We start from the raw sequence: 17,331 nt of genomic DNA, 5'->3' as shown, positions 1-17,331 counted from the left end.
AGTTACTCCATTTCTCAAAAGCGTTCTCTCCCTTGTACCTCCCGTGCTCGTGGAGCTTCTGCCCACATCACTGCGGTGCTGTCCTGCAGTCCTACGCGTGCTCTAGACACTTGGGTGGTCCTGCGTGATCTGGCGTGAGGGCGTACTAAAAACCGGCCTTGTTGGGTGAGGGTTGGTGGCTGGACACCCGGACAGCAGCGCGGAGCTGGCCCGATTCTCACGGCTGGTCGCTGCGTGCTCCCCGCCTGCTGCCGAGGCTGCAGGAGTCGGCTTGCCCATCTCTTTGTCGTCCCCAGGGTCACGGAAGGTGCTGAGTCTGCGCTGGTTCTAGGACTTCTTCCCTTGTCTGCTCTTGAAGTAAGCAGAAGGAGGTCAGATCCTGGGCAGACTGAGGAAATCTAGGAGAAATTCACCTCTTGGATGGAGAAACTCAGATCTCTCCCCTCCCTTTTTCTGCAAAAAGAAGAGGTTTGCAATGTAGTATGGTGGGACATGGGTGCTGGAGACAGTGGCTCTAACCAGCCCCCCGTGCAGAGGCGTGCCGGTGAGCCCGTGCCTCCAGGCAGGGAGCTTCAGCCTCTGCTGACCCTTCCACTGCATCTTCCACTGCCCCAGCGCGGGCAGGTCTGCGCCCAGCCGGGGACGGAAGTCCCGGTGCGCTGCCCGCGTGGCAGCTGAGCACCCCCAGCAGCGCTTTGGGCTCCTCAGCGTTCCCCGCGCCGGGGGGAGAGTTACGCGTGGCTTGGTCGTGGTTTGTGGTCTCATCAGCGGTCAGCGGTGGGACGTGAGCTGAACGCGGCGTGCTCCGGCTCCGAAGACGCTTGGCTCGAGGAGCCGTGTTCCCCGCGGACGCTGCTCGGGAAGGCGAGCGTGGGCTCTCCTGCCGGCTGCCCCTCTCCGGAGCAGAGTCAGCCGTCCGGGTTCCGAACTGCGGCTCGGCAGCGGGGCGTCGGAGAGGCCTTGGTAGTGCCGAGGGATTCTTCCAAAGCAAGAAGTAAGACTTTGGTCGGAACACGTTTTTTGGAGGAAAAATCCCAGCAGTGAAGAGTAGAAGTAGCTTGTCGGATTTCATCGTGGAAAAAGGTTAATAGCAGGCAGTCAGACATTTTGTAGAAGGGGAACCATTTCATTTAGCAGATTTATTAATTGTATGAAAACCACTGGGATTAATGAGAGTGCAGGATTTGCAGAAACAAGTTTTGGGGGACAATGAACTTAGAGAGGACAGTGAGGGTCTAGAAGGAGACTAGCTGAGCTAAAGGAGTGACCTGCATGACAGCAGAGAAAGTTCAGCGCTGGTATCACAGAATCACAGAATGGTAGGGGTTGGAAGGGTAAATGTAAAGAGCTGGGCAGCTGAGGGCAACAGCAGGCCGAGGAGCACGGTGCCCATGAGCTGTGGCCGTCCGATGTTGGCAATGTTCTTCTGGTGTTCTCCGCACCGTGGGCAACAGCTGAATTCTGCAGGCCAAGGAGCACGGTGCCCATGAGCAGTGGCCGTCCGACGCTGGCAATGTTCCTCGGGTGTTCTCCACGCCATAGGCAGTGAGGGGAGAAAGCTGGTACTGAAATGGTGGGGGCTGGCGGGGGAAGTCGGGCGTGGATGGTGCTGCAGGAGTGTGTTGCTGTCTGCTTGCTGCGTGTGCGCCAGAGAAGGTTGAGGACACTGGCTGGAATGGGATCCTGGGGTGCATGAGGAGGAGTGTGGGCAGCAGGGCGAGGGAGGTTCTCCTGCCCCTCTGCTCTGCCCTGATGAGGCCTCATCTGGAGTCCTGTGTCCAGTGCTGGGCTCCCCAGTTCAAGAAAGATGAGGAGCTACTGGAGAGAGTCCAGCGCAGGGCTGCGAGGATGAGGAGGGGACTGGAGCATCTCCCCTACGAGGAGAGGTTGAGGGAGCTGGGCTTGTTCAGCCTGGAGAAGAGAAGGCTGAGAGGGGACCTTCGAAATGCCTCTAAATATCTGCAGGGTGGGGGTCAGGAGGCCGGGGCCAGACTCTTTGCAGTGGTGCCCAGCGCCAGGACAAGGGGCAATGGGCACAAACTGGAGCCGAGGAAGCTCCAGCTGAACCCGAGGAAGAACTTCTTCCCTCTGAGGGTGCCGGAGCCCTGGCCCAGGCTGCCCAGGGAGGCTGGGGAGTCTCCTCTGGAGATATTCCAGCCCCGCCTGGACAAGGTCCTGTGCAGCCTGCTCTGGGTGACCCTGCTTGGGCAGGGGGGTTGGACTAGATGACCCACAGAGGTCCCTTCCAACCCCTACTATTCTGTGATTCTGTGATTCTGATGTGTAGGACTTCACGTAGAAGTGCTGCCGGAGGTTCTGAATTGATTTCTGCTCAGGCGACTCCGTACAGAAGTGTAGCAGCCCCTAAAATCACAAAGTTTAACAATTCTCTCCTGGCTTGCTCATTCTTGCGTTCATCTGAGGAGGAACTTGTCCAGTGCTGCTTGGGCGGCGTCAGCCCTGCAGATGGTGGTGGAGTTAATGGGTGGCCTTCTGGTGGGACAGCGCGTTGGGTACAATTAACCCCGCTCATTTGCGTCGCTTTTGCGGGTGTTCCCTCTCAGCATCCCTTTGGCTCTCTCCGGTGAAAGAGGGGAACTGGGCAGTGCCAGATTTACCTCCCCTCATGCAAGCGCTGGCCACGCAGGTGGCTCCTAAGGAGAGGTGACAGCAGGAAACTGGATCGCCTTCACTGAAAAACGCTGTTCTCGGTCGTTCTTCAGATGAGCCTCACGCGCTGTCGGGCTCTCTTCGTGCGGAGAAGCTTATCCTCCCTCCGGAGTCTCCTGCTGAGGGCCGGGAGCACATTTCTCGCCAAAATTCGGTCGCTGAGGAGGAGCAGTGGGCAGGCGAACGGTCCCTGCGAGCAGCTCGGCAGCTCCGCGTGTCGCCGGCGCCCGCGGGGCTTCGCTGTGCGGGGAGAGCGGGACGGGGCCCTGCCCTGCTGATCGGAGTCCGTCAGCAGGAGCTGGGGCGCGGGCAGGGGACGGGACGCGCCGCTCTGCTGGGACGCGGTCCTCACGCCCAGCTCCTCGCGTCCAGCGAGGTTACGTCCTGCTGAGGCCGTGAGATTTCCGTGGTGACGCGTGGCACAAGGGCTTCTGTGTTTTCTTTTTGAGAGACCCTCGTTCCTCTCTGTGCTCTTTGCCCTCCCCTTCCAGAGACGGTTCCCGTGAGATGACTGCGGAAGGCAAAAGCCTTCCCAGATGGGAGCTGGAGAGGTGCCGTCTGGGCGCGCGCCGTTCCGGGCAGGCAGCCTCAAAGTGTCCGTCTGCATTTCAGGCAGAGAGAGGGGGGTGGTCTCCAACCCCGGCCCTGAAGCCCAGCCTGGCCACGGTCACGGCGAGCGCCGAGCTCTGCGTCGGAGCCTTCAACGCGCCGGGCACCGATGGAGCATCACGAGAGCGCTCGCGGGTCTCGCTCGCCGGTCAGCAAAGGCTGCTGGTCACAGGCAGAGGAGATGCTTCTGAAGGCCGGCGTGAAAACGCTTGGAAGCCAAGAGCAGCAACACGAGAGCCTTGCCGAGCTCTTTGGAGTGACCAGAAGAGCACCACCTCTGCCGCCGAATCTGTCCTCGCCTTTGTTACGCCGGAAGAAATTCGGACTGAGATACGGAGTTCAAAGGAAGAGTCCTCCTCCGTCAGTCACTCGTCCAAGGAATCTGCTTTTAGTGCCTTCAACAAAAGTATTCCCAGAAGGCTTAATGAGCTGTCCTGCAAACGCACCATCCCTCTCTCTTTGGTTAGAACTTGCTTTTTCATCAAGCTGGTGTCTCCTTGCTTGTGACCTGCTTCCCATGAGACCCGTTTGCCCTCTGCGCTGACGCCACTCAGCTCCACGCATGCGCCGGGGTGCACGGATCAGAACCTGCTGCCCCTCAGAGGACCGCTTTGGCTGCGCTGAAGAAGTCATCCAGCCAACCGATCTGCTGGTGCGGACAGCCTGCCACTGCCGAGCTCTGCGGGACCGGGGTGGAGAGCTGCCAGGACCTGGGTTTCACGTGTTTGGAGAAGACAAGCTTGAAGGCAGCCCTAGAGCAGTGATGGGAGCTGCCACATCCAAGCTCACGGAGAAGCCACCAGCAGTGCCACCGTCTCTGGGCTGCTGGTCTTCCAGCACCCAGCTGGAGCCCCACCAGATATGGAAAGTGAAGCGTTTCGCTTTTTCTTATGAAGCTCCCCAGTTACGTGGACTTGGTGTTGCCTAGAGGAGAAGTGGACAACGCCGGAGGGCTCACGAAACCTGGCGAAGCTGAAGTCCTGGCTGGCAGCAGCCTAAAACCAGCAGCGCTTGGCCGCAGCCGGCCGGTGCACGTGTCTGTCAGCGCGCGTTCCTCTGCAAAACGCATGAGAGGCCGACGCGAACCTGCGGTGAAGAAGAGCAGCCAGCCAGGAAAAAACCCTCTCAGCAGATGTCGTCGCTGTGTGCAGTGTCCAGGTCCTTGGAAGTTCCTTGGAAGTCCTGAAGTTCTGTCTGAACATGAGGAAGAACTTCTTCCCTCTGAGGGTGACAGAGCCCTGGCCCAGGCTGCCCAGGGAGGTTGTGGAGTCTCCTTCTCTGGAGATATTCAAGACCCATGTGGACAAGGTCCCCTGCAGCCTGCTCTGGGTGACCCTGCTTGGGCAGGGGGTTGGGCTGGGTGACCCACAGAGGTCCCTGCCAACCCCGACCATGCTGTGATTCTGTGAAGGGACACCGTGCGGCGGTGCCGCTTGTGAACGATCGCATCCAGAGGAACGGAGCGTGGCTTCCGAGCGGGATGAAGAGCCTGGGAGCGAGTGGTTGGACCCGCGGTGCGGTCAGCTCCCGGGGCCGGACAGGGCGTTGGGGGCCGGCGGAGAGCCGCCGCGTGCGCTGCCCGAGCCGGTGCTCTGCGGACAGCAGCCCTGCAGATCGCCGTGCCCGGGAACGTCTGCCCTGCTGCCTCCTCGTTGCGAGGACGGGCCAGCCGCGGAAGCTTGGCCACGCAGCTGGTTTCTCACCTGGGGTTCCAGCGACGCCGTTCCCCGGGAGCGGGAAGAGCCAAGTTCCCGGGCGCTGCGAGCCACCAAGCCGCTGTGCCGAGGGCAGGGGACAGCAAAGCGGCACGGCCGGCCCGGGACGTGGCTCTCTGCGGCACCCGCGTGTCCGTGGCCCCGGTGAGGAGCGCGCTGGGCTGCGGCAGGACTGGCCCTGCTGCCTCAGCACCTCCCCGGGCACTGCAGAGGGACAGCAGGAGTACCAGCACACGACGGGACAGCGGTGGCTCGGCTTTCCCATTTGTGGAGCTTTCCGACTCCCCTGGGGCGATGCCCCGTGTTCACCGACGCTTTTTGCTCGCAGCCAGAGCTCGGGAACGCTCGGGACACGCTGCAGCGCGCGTGGGCAGGTCTCTGCTGTCCGAGCTCACACACAAAATTATTCCACGGCGCAGAAGCTCTCTCCTGGAGCCGACCACCCCGAGCCTCGCGTGGAAGCACCCGGTCCCCGTGAGCCCCAGAAGCAGAAGGGCTGCCCAGCGTGAAGCAGTGCAGAAGACGTCGGAGCCGTGGGCACGTGGCACGGCGCTGCCGTTCACCCGGTAGCGAGAGTCCCTCGTGTGTGGGCACAGATCTGGATTTCTTTTCCCGACTGTAGGGAAGAGGAGGCCTCAAGCAGTGACTCTGCCTGGCTGATGGCGTGGGGCCGTGGCTTCGTCCCGCATGCCCGAAGCACGTCCTCGTTCGGTGCTGCCACCCAAAACGCCTCGCGGGCTCCCAGCTCCCTCTGAGCGCCGCAGATCTGGCCGGGTTTCTTTGCCTTTCCGTGGCCGTGCTGGGTGGGTGCCTCCTGGTCACCCACTCCTGGGGTCTGTCAGAAGGCCCAGAGCTTGCTCCCCATCCCTTCCCGCAGAGCAGGGACCCTTTGCCAGCCCTCCGTGTTCGTGCGGTTGCTTCTTCTGCTTCTCGTGCCTCGGCCCTCGAGGTCCTTCAGCTCCTCCTCCTCTGCTGACGGAGCTTCCCAAACACCGTCGCGCTGCTGTAGAGCCCTCTCGCTTTCGGTGCCAAGGTGGCAGGAGAACAGGGGTAAGAGGGAACGTTCCTGAGCCCACAGGCTGCGAAGAGCCCTTCGTCTCCGTGCTGAGCTCTGACCTTCTGGACGCCATCCCTCTGAGAAGTCGTCGGTGCCGGTCAACCTCCCGGCGGCGCGGGTCTCGGGTGGCGGGCGCGGGTGGCAGCGGGTGTGTGGCATCAGGAGCGTCCGCCTGCTCCGGGAGGGACCTGGGATGGCAGGGTGGGCTGGGGGGTGGCAGGGGGGCAGGGGCACCGTGCCGCCCGCCCGCTGGGCTGCTGGGCTGTTAGCCGACGCCGCGTCCGGGCGCCGGGGAGCTGACGTTGCGTGACCCCAGTGAGCGGTCAGACAACCAGCCCAGCCCCGGCAACGCCGTGCCTCTCGGCGCAGGGCTGCACAGCCCTGAAGCACCAGAGCCTTCCTCCCCTTCCTCGCCATCCTCCCCGCTCGCGCTCGGTCAGGGCTGCGGCACTTCCGCTGCGGAGCACCCAGGTCCTCACGCTGCTGTGGGACGCGGGTCCCCGTCGAGGACCCTCCGGGAGCCGAGACCCCACCAGGCTCCACTGGAGCAGCAGGGGCCACAGCCCTGGGTGGGCTCAGGGCGCTGCGCCCCGGACCGCGCGGGGACCCTGGGTCCCTCCTGGTCAGAGCCGCGGTCCCGGCAGCAGCGGGTGCTGGTGGAAGGAGACCCCGGAGGGGGGCGTGAGCGGGGCCGAGCCCAGCAGCGTGCCCTTCCCGCCGGCTCGCTGCCGTCACCGCGCCCTGTCCCCGTTCCGTGTCGCGTACCCGGAGCTCTTGTCGGTGCCAGGGGTGGCAATGGCGGCAGGAGGCGAGGGCACAGGGCAGGCGCGCGTGGTTTGTCCCCGATCCGAGGTTCTCGTGGTGTGGACCAGCGCCGGGGCAGAGCCGAGGGCTGCGGGGCGGCTGCCCCTGCCCGGCTCCGTGGCCGGTGCCCACCGCAGCACGGGGAGGTGGACACGGTGACAGAGGACAGCCAGCGCTGACGACTCCGACCGTGGGGTGCCGTGGCAGCCCTCCCGTCCCCACGCGGCTCTCGGGGACGCCGGGAGGTCCCCTCTTGTCCCGGGAAGGGGCTCTGCCCCAGCCGGCCGACGCGCTGGTTTGCTCGGGGCCGACCCGAGCAAGGGCAAGGGCAGGGTCCTGCCCCTGGGGGGGAACAACCCCAGGCACCAGCACAGGCTGGGGCTGAGCTGCTGGAGAGCAGCTCTGCGGAGAGGGACTGGGAGTGCTGGGGGACGACAGGGTGACCAGGAGCCAGCAGCGTGCCCTGGGTGCCAAGAAGGCCGATGGGATCCTGGGGTGCATGAGGAGGAGTGTGGGCAGCAGGGCGAGGGAGGTTCTCCTGCCCCTCTGCTCTGCCCTGGGGAGGCCCCATCTGCAGTGCTGGGTCCAGTGCTGGGCTCCCCAGTTCCAGAAAGATGAGGAGCTACTGGAGAGAGTCCAGCGCAGGGCTGCGAGGATGAGGAGGGGACTGGAGCATCTCTCCTACGAGGAGAGGCTGAGGGAGCTGGGCTTGTTCAGCCTGGAGAAGAGAAGGCTGCGAGGGGACCTTGGAAATTCCTCTAAATATCTGCAGGGTGGGGGTCAGGAGGCCGGGGCCAGACTCTTTGCAGTGGTGCCCAGCGCCAGGACAAGGGGCAACGGGCACAAACTGGAGCAGAGGAAGCTCCAGCTGAACCCGAGGAAGAACTTCTTCCCTCTGAGGGTGACGGAGCCCTGGCCCAGGCTGCCCAGGGAGGCTGTGGAGTCTCCTTCTCTGGAGATATTCCAGCCCCGCCTGGCCGCGGTGCTGTGCCCCCTGCTCTGGGTGACCCTGCTTGGGCAGGGGGTTGGGCTGGGTGACCCATAGAGGTCCCTGCCCACCCCTGCCACGCTGTGATTCTGTGACCTGAGAGCACGCCGCCGGCAGTGGGCTCGGCGAGGGGACAGGTTCTTGGTGACCAGCCGAGGCGGGGGCCGTCGGCCGCAGCGCGTCTGCGTGCCGCAGGGCTGCAGGTCGGTCCCGGTGGGCGTCAGGGCCCCGGCAGGTCGGGCAGGTCTGGCCGGGGAGCGGAGATGCTTGCTGGGACCTCTTCCACCTCCTCGGGAACGGCCAGAAAGCCTTGGGCCGGAGCGCTGGGCGCCGCGTCCCCGGCGCAGCGGAGCCGTCCCGCCGCGTGCGCCGTGCGTGTGCTCCTGTGTCCGGGGACCTCCTCCTCACCCCTGCCCTCTGCTCTCTCTCCTCTCTCTCTCGCTGTACCGTTCTTTCTGCAGACTTTTCAGTAGTTTAGGAGAACTCAGCACCATTTCCCAGCGGAGCTCCGGGACCACCTACACAGTCCGACCTGGCAGTCGCTACCCCGTAACCCGACGTACCCCCAGCCCCGTGAAGCCGGCTCTGGACCGGACAGAGCCGCTCAGCACCGTCCGGCCCTACGGTCTCACCCCTCCCACCATCCTCAAATCCTCCAGCCTCTCCATCCCACACGAGCCCAAGGAGGTGCGCTTCGTGGTGAGGAGCGTGAGCGCCCGGAGCCGCTCCCCGTCCCCGTCCCCCTCGCCGGGGCCGCCCCTGCACGCCCTCCACCCGCCTCGGCCCTTCATGCAGAAACCCCTCCACCTCTGGAACAAGTACGACGTCGGGGACTGGCTGGAAAGCATCAATCTGGTGGAGCACCGAGACAAGTTTGAGGACCATGAGATAGAGGGCACGCACCTGCCCGCCCTCACCAAGGAGGACTTCGTGGAGTTGGGGGTGACCCGGGTCGGGCACCGGATGAACATTGAGCGGGCGCTCAAGCAGCTGGTGGACAGCTGACCGTCCAGGCAGCGCTGGCCTCTTCCAGAGCCACCACGGGGGGGGGGAGAAGTTTCTACTAGACTAATAAAACCCACTTTGATTCTCTTTCTACTCTGAGCACTGCACTGAAGGGCGCGGAGCCGAGGGGCTCCCGCCCGCTCCCGCACCGCCCCGGCGTGCCCCGCGCACGCAGACCCCTGCCCCGCTCGGCCCCGCCGGCCCCGCGACGCCTTCGGGACAAGGAATGTTGCATGAGACGCATCCCCGTTCCTGTATCTCGCTCGATGTGCTCAGCCCCGGCGCGGCCGTGGCACCGCGATGCCCGGTCGAGGCGGGGAGCCGAGCCCCGGCTAGGGTGACGCCGGCCGGGCGCGGCGGAGAGGCCGGCGGGATGGGCGCGTGCCGCCGGGACGCGGCTCGGGCAGGTCGGGGGGTCCCATGGCGTGGGGACCCCGAGCTGCTCGGAGCCGGCCGGCGCGGTGGGAGCACGGCAGGGCAGGGGCGGCTGCAGGAGGCAGGCAGGGTCCGGCGCTGGTGCCGGCGTTGGGAAGAGCAGGCAGGAGGCATGGCGGCCATGGTGGTGGCACTGGTGCCGGCGTTGGGCAGAGCAGGCAGGAGGCACGGCGGCCGCGGTGGTGGCACTGGTGCCGGCGTTGGGAAGAGCAGGCAGGAGGCACGGCGGCCGCGGTGGTGGCACTGGTGCCAGCGTTGGGAAGAGCAGGCAGGAGGCACGGCGGCCGCGGTGGTGGCACTGGTGCCAGCGTTGGGAAGAGCAGGCAGGAGGCACGGCGGCCGCGGTGGTGGCACTGGTGCCGGCGTTGGGAAGAGCAGGCAGGAGGCACGGCGGCCGCGGTGGTGGCACTGGTGCCGGCGTTGGGAAGAGCAGGCAGGAGGCATGGTGGCCGCAGTTGGTGGCCCTGTGCCGGCGTTGGGAAGAGCAGGCAGGAGGCATGGCGGCCGCGGTGGTGGCACTGGTGCTGGCGTTGGGAAGAGCAGGCAGGAGGCACGGCGGCCGCGGTGGTGGCACTGGTGCCGGCGTTGGGAAGAGCAGGCAGGAGGCACGGCGGCCGCGGTGGTGGCACTGGTGCCGGCGTTGGGAAGAGCAGGCAGGAGGCATGGTGGCCGCAGTTGGTGGCCCTGTGCTGGCTGTCCCCACCGGGATCGGAGGCGGACGGCCGAGCCGGGTGGTCCCAGCGGTGCTCGGAGGGGAAGGGCTCCGGCACGCAGAGGTCCCCGTGGAAGGGCAGCCCCAGCGCGGCGGCTGGGCGGACGCCGGCGGTGACGCCCGGACCTGCTCCTTCCCGCGCAGAACCGCCCCGGGGAGCAGCCAGCCCTGCCGTGCCAGCCAGGAGAGCGGTGCCCGCGGGGGACAGTAGCCCTGGACTCTGTGCCGCTGCTCTGCCCGTCGCCCTCGGGGCCCTGGTGAGAGGGGACGGAACCCGCATGGATCGAAGCATGTTTGGGGCTGGCGGAGGGAGGCTGGTGGGGAATCCCGCAGAAAACGCTTTGCCAACGTTCGGGGGGGGGGGTGGGGGGAGGGAGATGTTTTATTTCCTCTTGGTTTGGGGTCTTGTTTCCAAGGGGGACGCGTTGATGGATAATATATAATCTGCATTTATATAGAGAGCAGCTGATGAGCTACAAGAGATGACACTGAACTACAGGATCCCCACTCCGTCCTAGTCATCCTTATTTTGCATCTTTTTAATCAGCTATATATTTGAAAAGAGAGAACAAATATCTATATATCTATATCTATAGCTATAGCCACCTGATTTTGTTATAATTTTCCTAAATCTCTATATCTCTAGACTTGCTGAGACGCCGGCGAGGCGGTGCCTGCACCCCTCCCCTGGGACGCCCACGGCTCGTGGGGGTTTTTAGCGACTGACTGAATGAATGTCGAAGTCTTTTTAAAAAATAAAAACAAAAAAATAAAAACCCAACAGCTCCTTTCGGACACTCTGGATTCTACAGATCCAGAAACACAAAAGCAGAACTTGGTTTTTGGGACGCACCGAGTCTTCCACCGCCCCGCGGCACCCGGCGCCGCTGGCAGGCGCGGGGCTGCGGCCGCGGGGCACCGGGGACGCGGGGCTCGGCGGGAGCCGCTCCGTCACCCGACGGCTTCCGGGGAGTCGGAGCCACCCAGGCCGGCGTCCCCGTCCCCCCGGTGCCCCCTCCTCGCCGCGCCGTCCCCCGGCCAGCTCCGCAGGGGACGGCTTGGTGACCGGTGTTCCCAAAAAGCTGAGTCCCCCACGAAGGCATTAACTCTTCTGGTGCTAGAGGGAAGGACAAGGAGGTTCCTTCTGACCCTCACACATCTCCGAACCTTTACAACCTTCAGCCAGGGAAAAGGGCCAGGCCTGGGGTGGGGGCGGCAGCCCCCGCAGCACACCAGGACCCTCCCCGGGATGGACCCTGACCTGTGCCAGCACAGCAGGACCTCCCTGGGATGGACCCTGACCTGTGCTGGCACACCAGGACCCTCCCTGGGATGGACCCTGAGCTGTGCCAGCACAGCAGGACCCTCCCTGGGATGGACCCTGACCTGTGCTGGAACACCAAGACCCTCCCTGGGATGGAGCCTGACCTGTGCTGGCACACCAGGACCCTCCCCGGGATGGACCCTGACCTGTGCTGGAACACCAGGACATCCCTGGGATGGACCCTGACCTGTGCTGGCACAGCAAGACCCATCCTGGGACAGATCCTGACCTGTGCTGGCACACCAGGACCCTCCCCAGGACGGATCCTGACCTGTGCCGGCACAGCACAACCTCCCTGGGATGGATCCTGACCTGTGCTGGCACACCAGGACCTCCCTGGGACGGACCCTGACCTGTGCCGGCACAGCAGGACCCTCCCCGGATGGATCCTGACCTGTGCTGGCACACCAGGACCTCCCTGGGACGGACCCTGACCTGTGCCGGCACAGCAGGACCCTCCCCGGATGGATCCTGACCTGTGCTGGCACACCAGGACCTCCCTGGGACGGACCCTGACCTGTGCCGGCACAGCAGGACCCTCCCCGGGACGGATCCTGACCTGTGCTGGCACACCAGGACCCTCCCTGGGACGGATCCTGACCTGTGCTGGCACACCAGGACCTCCCCGGACGGATCCCGCCGTGCCGCGGTGCCGTCTCCTTTTCCCTGAGCTCTTCTGGGCTCCATCCGGAGCCCTCCAGAAGCTGCCGGGCCCTGGGGGTTCGCAGCCTCCCCCCTCCCCGGGCACCGTCCCGCTGCTCCCAGCCGGGGCAGGCGCCCGGGGACGGCGAGAGGGGCTTCGAGCGGGACCGGCGAGCCGACGGCCCGCGGTCCGCGCCCCGGGGCGCCCCGGAGAGCCGCAAGGCGTCCGAATCGCGATAGCAGCCATCGCGCCTGCTTGCACCCACCGCCTGCTTCGCCAGGCGTGCCACCGCGCCCGCCGGGCACCCCCAGCCCGCGGGTGCCAGCGCTGCCGCGGCCCCGCGAGACCCCGCGGAGCGGGACGCCGCAGAGCCCGCCTGCCCCCTCTGCCCCCCTGCCCCTCGGTCGCAGCCCCCTCCGTCCGCCCCGCCGGGCCCCCTCCTCTGCGTCCCCCACCTCCACCCCTCCGCCTTCCCGCCTCGTGTCCCCCGCGTCACCCCCATGCGCCGCGCCCATGGCCACCAGCATGGCAGCCGCACGCGCCCCGCGCCCTGGCTCGGCACCCCCGGCACCCCTCGCCCTCCATCGCTCCGCGCTGGCATCGCTTGGCACCCTCCGGTCGCAAGGGCTGGCTGGCGCGCGGCGGCGTGGGCAGGGACGTCCTGTGCCACCGGCACGTACGCCGCGCCCGCCCGCTGCCGCTGCGGCTCCTGCATCCCCCGGCCCCGCGCTCGCTGCCTCCAGAGCCCCCCAGCTCCGCCCGTCCCCTCGCCTCGTCCCGCTCCGCAGCGCCCGCAGCACCCAACCGGCCGCGTGGCCCCTGCGCCCGGAGCTCGGCTCCCCGGGCTGGTGCCGCTCCTCCGGCTCCGTGCCTGGCGAAGTGGCACCGGCACGTCCCGGGACGCGAGCGTCGCTGCGGGGACGCGGCGTGCTGGGCCCGGCACGTCGCCAGGTCGGTGTCGGACTGCCGAGCGCCGGCGTTTCCGAGGAATTCCTTTGGCTGCGGGTTCCTCGCGCTGCTTTTTCGAGGCTGGTGTGGGAATGCGCCCTGGGAATGCGCCTTGGGAATGCGCCTTGGGAATGCGCGCTGGCAGCCCGTGGCGTGCCCCGGGGGACCCGTGCCCGTGTCTGGCTGCCCTCGGCGCTGCGTGCAGACCCCCCGGCCCTCCCTGCTCGAGCTCCATCCCCGGGACCCCCGGCCGGCGCCTGCTGCATGGGCACGGCGGGCATGGGTGGTCACGGAGCTGCGTCCGCCGGAGCACGCCGGCTCTGCGCACGCCGCGGCTTGGCCAAGCGTCCGCACCGCAGGTGATGGCTCCCCGGCCCCGCAGCCCCACTGCATGCCGCAGCCCCACCGTGTGCCGCAGCCTCACCGCGTGCCGCAGCCTCACCGTGTGCCACAGCCCCTCTGCGTCCCGCAGCCTCACCGTGTGCCGCAGCCCCACCGTGTGCCGCAGCCTCACCGCGTGCCGCAGCCTCACCGTGTGCCACAGCCCCTCTGCGTCCCGCAGCCTCACCGTGTGCCGCAGCCTCACCGCATGCCGCAGCCTCACTGTGTGCCGCAGCCTCACCGCGTGCCGCAGCCTCACCGCATGCCGCAGCCCCACCGCATGCCGCAGCCTCACCGCGTGCCGCAGCCCCACCGCATGCCGCAGCCCCGCCCGCCCAGCTCGTCGCACCACCACCGCATCCCCGCCGCGCTGCCGGCTCCTTCCCCACCTCGCCCGCAGGTAACGCAGACCCAGCAGCCCCCGGAGACCCCCGTGGCCCCCGCGGCCAGCGGAGCTGCCCCGTCCCCCCGCGGGGCGGTGGGCAGCTCTGCCCCGAGGAGCCGCCATGGCCCCCGAGCTGGATGCTCGCGGCGGCCCCGTGGCAGCGCCGGCGCGGCCGGTGGAGGTGCGATGCTGTGTTGGCCTGAGTGCAGGCGGCTCGGCGGCTTCGCGCCGGGCGAGCCCGGGGTCTCTGCCCCTTCGGCAGCTGCTTCTGGGGCGACCGAGAGACCCCCCCTGCACCCGCCTCTTGCCGCAAGAGGCCAGAAGCCTGCGGAGCGCAACCGCTCTGCAGAAAGTTCCGTCTGGGACCAGGAAAGCTGGACGCCTTCTTGCCATTTCTGAGGAGCCCTCCTCCTCCTCCTCCTCCTCCCCGACCCTCCTGGCGAGGGCTGGAAATGGCGGCTGCACCGCTCTGCCCCGGCAGAGCCGGCGGGCTCGCCGCCGCGCCGTGCAGCCCAGCTTCCGCGCGAAGCAGCTGCAGCCGTACCTGTGTTGGCGAACACTGCGCGATCCCTTCCCGGGGACGCCACGGCTCGTCCCAGTCAGGCCCGACACCGAAGAAGGCGACTTCGCACCACGCCGCCGTGCCGTCGCCCGCCGTCCCGGGGGCTGCCCGGGTCTGCCGCAAACCTGCTCCCCAGGCTTCATCCTCCTCATCGCCCTCCCGCCCAGCGCTGCGCCCTCCCTGTCCCCCCACAACCCCGCCGGACGAGCGTGGGCTTGGGACGGTGGAGACAGCACCGTCCCCGGCAGCACCAGCGCCACCGGGCGAGCCACGGGTGCTCGTGCTGGGTGCCAGTGCCCTGCGACCGACCCGCTTGTTCCCCACCGCCGCTCCCACCCTGCGCCCCCGAGCCCACCCGGCCGGTGCCCCGCCAGCCCCCGGGGTGGCCGCGTCCCCAGCGCCCGCAGCGCCCGGCCGGGGTCGCATCCTGGCTCCCGCCCGCGCTTGGCCCCCGAGAACGTCCCCGCCTGGGTCTCGCGGTGCCCGGTGGTCCCTTCGCCGGGGCAGCCGCGTCACCCGAGGGTCCCGTCCCCACCGCGGCAGAGCCGTGACCCCGCGGCCGCCGCCGCCCGACGTTCCCTTTGCCCGGCGGAAGCGAAGAGGATTCTCCCCAGGTGTAGATAGCGCTTTCCTGACGCTGCCCTGGCCGCGTCGGCATCTCCGCTCCCAGCATCTCCGGAGCCAGGGAGCCGTTCCGCGTTGCAAAGCCATCCGGGAGAAGGCAGAGCGGCAGCGGGCGAGGCGCGGCCGGCAGCGACGCCGCGGCCCCGAGCCACGCCGTCCCGGGGCCGCCGGCGCCGGCCGCACGCGCGGCCGTTACTGTGATTCTCACGGCTTCTCGATGACTTGGGTTCTCTGCTGTAAAAAGGGATACACTTATTTTTTGGGGTTTTTTTTTGTTTTTTTTGCTTTGAAGGGGTTTTTTTAATTTCGAAAGTTGTCGGTATTTTTCCTTTGTCCAGACTAAAGTCGCCGGTCCCTGTCCTCCATCGGCTCCTGTCTGTAACTCTAAACCAAGAGAAAGCAAAACCCAAAGCACTTTGTGGCGGTGGCGGGGAGCTCCGCGGCCACGGCCACGGCCACCGCCATGGCCACGGCCACGGCCATGGCCATCGCCACGGCCACAACCACGGCCACGGCCACTGCCATGGCCACAGCCGTGGCCATGGCCATCGCCACGGCCACAGCCACGGCCACCACCACGGCCACAGCCATGGCCACCACCGCGGCCACGGCCACCACCATGGCCACCGCCATGGCCACGGCCACGGCCACAACCACAGTCACCACCATGGCCACGGCCACAACCACGGCCACAACCACGGCCATGGCCATGGCCACCGCCACGGCCACCGTCACAGCCACGGCCACGGCCATGGCCATCGTCACGGCCACGGCCACGGCCACCACCATGGCCATGGCCACGGCCACGGCCGCAGAGTGCGGCGCGGTTCGCTTTCTGTCGCCCGCGGGCAGCCCTCGCTGCCGCATGCATGCGTCACCCGCGGAGACCCCCCCCCCCCCCCCCGCTCGCCCCCGGGCGCTCGCACCCGCTGCATGTGCACCCACCGGCAGCCGCCCGCGCCCGGCCCCGGCAGCCGCGCTCTCGTTTCTCACCCGGACGGGCTCACCTGTGGGTTTTTCTGTTCTGGTTTTAATTTCACGGGGTCGGTTTGACCTCACCCTTCTTTTGTATGGATTTCTCGGAGGAGATTTCTGCTTCTCCGGGGTCACGGAGGTGTGGCCATCCGCCTCCCGCCCTTGACGTTGTGATACACATACCCCACAGAGATCTATGTTTCTTATATTATATTATTATTATTATTAATTATTATTATTATTATTATGTAATAAATTTATAAGAAAGCTCTGCTTTGTTCCGTGGCGTCTCTCAGCTCCAGCAGCCCCCAGGCCGGGGCTGCTGCCCGGGGCCCCTCCACGGGGGATGCACCGGGACCCCAGCCATGGGCAGCCGTGGGTGGGCAGGGGTGGGGGGGTGTGGGAGCCATGGGTGGGCATGGGCAGCCATGGGCAGGGCTGGGTGGGCATGGGGTGGGCGGCCGTGGGCAGGGGTTGAGGGGCGTGGGCAGCCATGGGTGGGCATGGGCAGCCATGGGCAGGGGTGGTTGGGCTTGGGGGGGCACGGGCAGACTTGGGCAGAGGTGGGTGGGCATGGGCAGGCGTGGGCAGGCGTGGGCAGGGGTAGGTGGGTGTGGGCAGCTGTGGGTGGGCATGGGTGGGTGGGTGTGGGCAGCTGTGGTCAGGGGTGGGTGGGTGTGGGCAAGGGTGGGTGGGCAGGAGTGGGTGGGTGTGGGCAGCTGTGGTCAGGGGTGGGTGGGGGTGGGCAGGGGTGGGGGGGCATGGGCAGCCATGGGTGGGCATGGGCAGCCATGGGCAGGGGTGGGTGGGCATGGGTGGGCGGCCGTGGGTGGGCATGGGCATCCATGGGCAGCTGTGGGTGGGCATGGGCAGGTGGGGGGGAGCAGGTCTGGGCGGGGGGAGCGGGGCTGGGCAGGGGCTGCACCCCACTGCCCTCGGGGGGGCTGGGGCCGCTCGCTGCTCCCCACGGGGTCTGGTCCCTGCAGGGGGGCACGGACAGACCTGCCCTCGTCACCCCCTGCCTCACCCACCCACAACCAGGGCTCCCTGGCTGGGGGGGGGTGGCAGCTTCCCGGGACCCCTGAGGGACGGACGTGCTCAGCGCAGGGTCTGGCCGCAGCGTGGAGAGCCCACGGCCATGGGGCTGGCAGCGGGGGTCTGCAGGGGAGCAGGCCCCCAGGCCCCATGTCCCTCCCCAGCACCGAGCCCTCCGCCATGGCCGGCCCCGGGGTGCCCGGCCGAGCCGCGGGCAGGACCCCCGGCACGGGTGGGCTGCGGAGGGGCTGGGAGCGCTCGCCGGCCCCACGGCTGCTGCGGGACCGACCCACGTGGGGCCATGGTGGCTCGTGGGAGCGGTGACCCCGGCGCAGGCGCTGCGGCCCCTCGTGCTGGGTGACCCTGGGGACACTCAATCCTGCCCCAGCAGCTCCTTGTGCGGCACCGGGACGAGCCTGGACGCCACGGAGCTGCACGGTGCCACCGTCCCCAGCCGGA

At 67.2% G+C, this 17,331-nt stretch overlaps 1 protein-coding gene across 1 annotated transcript in view; it reads left to right on the top strand.

The window, feature by feature from the left end:
- The window catches only part of SHANK3 (SH3 and multiple ankyrin repeat domains 3), a 386,587-nt gene extending 376,250 nt beyond the window's left edge, over nt 1–10,337 (top strand). The window contains exon 24 of the mRNA XM_075428667.1: nt 8,305–10,337. Coding sequence (XP_075284782.1) covers nt 8,305–8,848 — 544 coding nt within the window. The 3' untranslated portion in view covers nt 8,849–10,337. The remainder of the gene's footprint in view (nt 1–8,304) is intronic.
- The last annotated feature ends 6,994 nt before the right edge of the window (nt 10,338–17,331 follow it).

This window comes from Opisthocomus hoazin, chromosome 8 (genome assembly GCF_030867145.1).
Source record: "Opisthocomus hoazin isolate bOpiHoa1 chromosome 8, bOpiHoa1.hap1, whole genome shotgun sequence".
Classification (NCBI taxonomy): domain Eukaryota; kingdom Metazoa; phylum Chordata; class Aves; order Opisthocomiformes; family Opisthocomidae; genus Opisthocomus; species Opisthocomus hoazin.
The sequence above is the reverse complement of the archived record's forward strand: the minus strand, read 5'-3'. Positions and strand labels throughout refer to the sequence as shown.